Below are 5694 nucleotides of genomic sequence, written 5' to 3'. Positions count from 1 at the left end.
CTTAATTCACCCCTCCCTAATTTGTTTAACCTCTAATATGATTATGTGACTTGCTTACACTCCTTCACATGTGTAGAAATCCACACTACATTTATTTTTAACTTATTTATTCATTTTTTAACTACATCCAAGTGATGGTCTATAAAAGTGTACATACCTCACCGTGGTCTACGCATAATCATGATATCAATCGATGCACTACTAAAAGTGTAAGTCTACGGTAGACCAGACTAATCGATGACTGACATAGGTCATGATCTACGACGGTCTATTAAGTGTCACCACCACTCCAAGATTATCTATTTAAATCTTTTTAAATTAAATTACTTTCTTCCACCATCCCCAAAACATGTCATTATCTATTTAAATTATTTTTAATTTAATTATTTTCTTCCACCAGCCACAAAACATGTGATTATCTATTTAAAAAGCATGTGATTATCTATTTAAAAGATATGCGATTATCTATTGAAATCATTTTTAATTTAATTATTTTCTTCCATCAGCTCCAAAATATATTTTTATTTGTTTTAATTTAACCGATGACCCATCGATTCATATAGTCTATGATCGACTAATATGTACAGTTGAGGAAATACTGAGTATACAATTGACGATAGACTATATATTACTTTTTACTCTTCAGGAAATTAGTCAAGCTAAGCTACAGTACTGTAATTTGAACAAGGCATACATATTTGATTCGAGTTTTTGTCTGTACAGAAGAATAACCGCCACATAAAAAAATAAGGGATCATAACAAAGATGGTAAACACAATGTTAAAACAAACTGAAACATACTTATATTAAACTTGTTCATTGCATTACATAATAATATTTACAGCAAAAAGGGAAAAATTGAAGAAGCTTTCTTCTAACAAGATCCTACAAGAAAGCTTCTTCAGTAATGAACAAACCAAAAAATCTTAAAAATATAAACTAAAATAACAAAGTAAACTAAATTAAGGGGATGGTGGTGGGGGTGATGTAGTCGTTGCCGTCCATTCCAAGACGCTCCAGAATTGCTTGGAGGAAACGAGTAATTTAGCGGAGCTCACGCTCCAAGTACTATCGATCTTCTCCCAGGCCATGGAAAAGACAGTCAAAGACATTTTGAAGAAACAACAGATCATAGTGACGGGGGGGGGGGGGGGGGGGGGGGGGGGGGGGGGGGGGGGAGGGCTCGTCTGATTGGGCGAAGGGCAATTCTACGACCAGGCATGATTTTAGCTTGGGTGAAGAAGAAGAAGAAGAAGAGGGTTTCTGATATTTTGGGTTTAGGAACAAGTGAAGGGTTACGTAGAAATAGGACCTGTACTTATAAACCTATAGATGGCGTCCTTTCATATGTCCACCCAATGGCCAGTCGACGTGTTTGAGAAGAGAAAATGTTTGGTTTGCGTATACCAACGGTTTTTCTCTTGAACAAATATTTTTTGCCACTTTTTATCTAATGGGAATGGGAAACAAGGGAAATATGATTCATTGCATTGATTGGAGAGATGAGGCAGAAAAATGACCAAGATAGTGTGTTTGATGAGGAATAATATAATCAATACATAATATTTTGTAGACCTTGGGAAATATACACCATAGACGTTACGTAGTCTATCATAAACAACGATTAGGTCTATTACAACTAAAGGTTAAAATCTACAGAAATGCATATTTAGCCACCAAAATAGTAGCTTTACAATTGAAGCTAAAATAAATGCCTATTTATGATTTGATGGCCATTCTACATGTGATTCTTTTGTGCCCGAATTTCTTTCATATTGAACACCTATTCCTCCTTTTGTACTTGAGTGTCTCACCGAAGCCCTTAGTGCGTTTGAATTTCTTCCTTCTGAGTTTGGGATCGTAAGGGGTAGAGAAATTTAAGTGTCTAGCAATTCCTGTGGCACAGTCCATTCGGCCTCCGGAGAGACAGCGTTAATTGCTTTTGATTATTCGAGGAGGTAACTTTCAGCTTTGTAAATTGGTGAAGAGTAGTCCTAGACGAAGTTACCATAACCTTCTCCATCACCATACTTTGTTCGCAAAGCTGCCATTGCATGTTCATACATTTTCACCAAGTCAAATTTTTGACAAGAACAACTCCTCTTCAACAGATTGACCTTGGCAGTGACGCCATTGCCAAACACCGTGTACTGGTCGAGAACCCCATTTGGATTACTCACATACAATGAATCTCTCACGCTCTTATTATCCCTTAGGATCCTTTCCGCATAAGGCACAAATATGTTCTCTTTACCATCGACAAAGGTATGCCGCTCCCTGAACTTTTCACCAAATTTTCTAGCAATTGAATTGAATATGTACGACACGGGATACTCCCGTTCATCCATCAAAATCGAGTTGACCGACTCGGCGATGTTTGTGGTCATCATGTCATACCTATTGCCCGTAAAGTGTGCTCTACTCTATTTTTCAAAATCAAGAATATTTTCAAGGACATGTGCTGCCTCGGGGCACTTACTCTTCAATTCCATAAAATTATCGCTAAACTTATCAAAGGAATAAGCCTTTGCTGTGGCATATAATAGATAAAGATGTTCTCTACAGTGTTGATTTGCACAAAGATTCTCAGCGAGGTGCCTTATGCAAAGTCGTGATGTGCACGACTATAAACATGGGAGAAGGCATTGGCGATGCTAATGTGCCTGTCGGAGATGACACATAGATTTGGTTCATCTTCTACGATAGACTTCAGCTTTTGGAAGAACAAGGTCCAAGAAGCATTGTTCTCTTTATCAACGACATAAAAGGCAATCGGAAAGATATGATTTTCAGTGTCATGTGCAACGGCACTCAACATAACACCTCTGTAATTGCCATATAAATGTGTGCCAACGACGGCAATTACCTTTCTCATGTGGGCTTATCCCTGTATGCAAGCTTCGAATGCTAAGAAGTAGTAAACGAACAATTCATCCATCTGGTTTACCATGATAGAGTAAGAAGACTTGGGATTAAATAACTCCACCATATGGGAAAAATTCAGCAAGCAAGCATATTCGTGCTCCGGTGTCCCGCGAATGATGTTCTTCGCAATTACACTTTCTTTCCAATACATCCAATAGCTTGCGTTGCAACGCAACTCCTTAAACACATTCTTTTGAATTTCTCTTATGCTTGGACCCTTACCATCCTGAAAATGATTTACTTATGCTGAAGTAATTAATTCGGATGACACTTTCTTGTTCCTGCGGGTGGCGTGTTCAACACCACACGTGTGCAACCCAACATACTTGTATATGCGAAATCTATTCAAGGTCTCATGCTTTTTTTCCCACAACAACCAGCCATAACCACGAGATAAACATTTCACGTTAATCAATTTTGTGCATTTTTTCTCCATATAATAATCAAAAGACTGCCTTGCCACTGCTGCGTCTAGTAGTATTTTCAGCTCTTTCTTATCGGTGAATGTTTGACCACAACAAAAATTGGTTCCATTGGAGAAGGATTGTCCTGGTTGTGATGCCGTTCCACAGTCTTCTTCATTATGTTGCGAGTCCGATGAAAAGTCTTTCATATGCATAGAATCATCTTCCATATTAATTGGATAATCACCACCGTTCTCGTAATCATTCAAATCATTATCGATCAAATCATCGTTGACTGTCGAGCACCGCGGTGAGGGTCCTAATGAGTTCAGCGATCCTTCAAAGGACCTCTCAACCACATTTATCCTCAAAATAGGCCTAAAGCCATCTGCATCAGCATCCATTATGTACGTCAGCATATGTACATAGCTATTTATGATTGTAGGATTCACCTTTTCCCTCGAATGCATTATATAACTAATAACCACGTCGCTCGACGTGCAATATAGATCTTCGCTCTACATTACTCTTGCAACAAATTCGTCATGCAAACTATTGCGACGAATAGGAATGGGAATTGTCACCTTGGTAAATGATCTCTATTTCCAACATTTGGGAGTCTCCACCCATTCTCCCATGAAATCACCAGAAAAAATTCTGCAATAGACATCCTAGAATTAATCTTTGATAGACGATAGATTATGTTTACGGTCTATGTCGGGTTATATGCACGGTCTATGACTGCCGATGATAGGTCGATGGCTACACAGATATTCGTACAAAAACTTAAAATTACAAATATTGCTTTTAATCAATGATTGTTAGGTTTATGAAATAGAGAAATAAATTTGGAGTCGCCTGAGATGCTGTAATGCACTTTCTAAAGTGGTTTGGAGTAATGTGAGTGATTTAAAGCTTTTTAACAATGGTGGAAAGTGTGTTTGAGAAGATAGAAAACAAACAGGGTAACAATGGATGCAATGGACAAGCTTATGATGTTTGTGGACTGATTTGCAGTTGATCACCAGAAAATAACGCCGAAAAAGTTGTCGGAATCGGAGTTTTTTGGAGGGAAAATAACCACCTCCTATTTTTAGCTTTTGCAATTTTTTTTAAATATTTTTAGAAAACCTAGATATTTTTGTATATATAATGGTGGATGATGGAGTGGGTTGAAGTTTATTATTAGAACTTGTGGGTGAATTTATTAAGTTAGAAGTATTGGGTTAAAGTGAATTATTATAAAAGTTGGGCCTGAAATTGTTAAGTTGGAAAAGTTGATGGTGAGGTGGAATTATGTGGGTATTTGGCCAAGGTTTTAAAACTTTTGGGTATTTGACAAAATAGTTTTAATAAAGATTTGTTTTAGTATACTTTCCCAAGACACTGCTAGAACTTGGGTGTCAACCAAGTGTGCCAACAATAATTATGTAACACCCTGCATTTCGGGCTAGAACGAAAACCGTCATTTCTTTGCGTAGATGATCCAAAAGCGATAAATCCTATGAAAATTTGGCATGTTAATCAATTATGTAGTGTGGAAACCTATTTGAGCACAAATTGAGATCCTAGAAGTTCCCTAACTCTAGGACGAGTTGAAAGTTTTCCTATTGTTCAAGTTTGAGTGAGCGTCAAAACTTGGGTCAACTACAATCGATCATAACTCTTTTTCTATAACGAATTAGAGGGCCTACTATATATCAAATACAATATCTTCAAATTATCTGTCCAATGATACCAATTTCTCCAAAATTTGATATCCGAGTAAAAAGTTATGGCCATTTTTTTGACTGAGACAGTAGCATTGTGCAATTAGCACGCGACGCACGCTCTGTCGCATGCACCCAATTTCCAGGTTCTGTTTTTGCATTTTTAAGGGCAAAGGTGGTATTTTCCACCCAATATTTAGTCATAACACGGGATTAAATCCCCCAAACACCGAAATAAGGTTATTTTCTCCCAAAATCATCAAGAACACTCCTTAGGATTTCAACCCAAAGATCAATGTATCTCAAGACTTAATCGTGGATTTTCCTTAATTCTTCAAGATTTGGAATCCCCATTGCGAGGGATACAAGAAGTACCCATCAATCGTATGTATAGCATCCCAAAAGCTAGAGTTCATTCAAAAGCTTCTAATTTAAGTTACGTGGGGTTTATCCTAAAAACTACATGGGCTTGTAAACACTAGAACATGATTTAAAGATTATCAAGCATGAATTTAGAAAAGGGTTTTGGAATTCATGATTTTTAATTATGCATCATGAATGTTTTAATGATATTGTTGTTTTGGCCTTTAGGTCTTCTCCCCTTAAATTGATTTATATGTATATGTATACGTATGAAAAATTGTGATTGAATATTG

The 5694-nt window shown here is 37.1% G+C and overlaps 1 protein-coding gene across 1 annotated transcript; it reads right to left on the bottom strand.

Moving 5' to 3' along the window:
- Positions 1–1994: 1994 nt before the first annotated feature.
- Positions 1995–3559, bottom strand: LOC124898406. The gene is made up of 4 exons (XM_047412054.1): positions 3197–3559; positions 2928–3151; positions 2664–2825; positions 1995–2277 (listed from the first exon to the last, which is right to left on the bottom strand). Exons 1-4 carry the CDS (start codon positions 3557–3559, stop codon positions 1995–1997), a joined length of 1032 nt encoding a protein of 343 aa, XP_047268010.1.
- Positions 3560–5694: the final 2135 nt, after the last annotated feature.

This window comes from Capsicum annuum, chromosome 5 (genome assembly GCF_002878395.1).
Source record: "Capsicum annuum cultivar UCD-10X-F1 chromosome 5, UCD10Xv1.1, whole genome shotgun sequence".
In the NCBI taxonomy this organism is placed as follows: Eukaryota; Viridiplantae; Streptophyta; class Magnoliopsida; order Solanales; family Solanaceae; genus Capsicum; species Capsicum annuum.
This window is presented reverse-complemented; position numbering and strand designations above follow the sequence as displayed.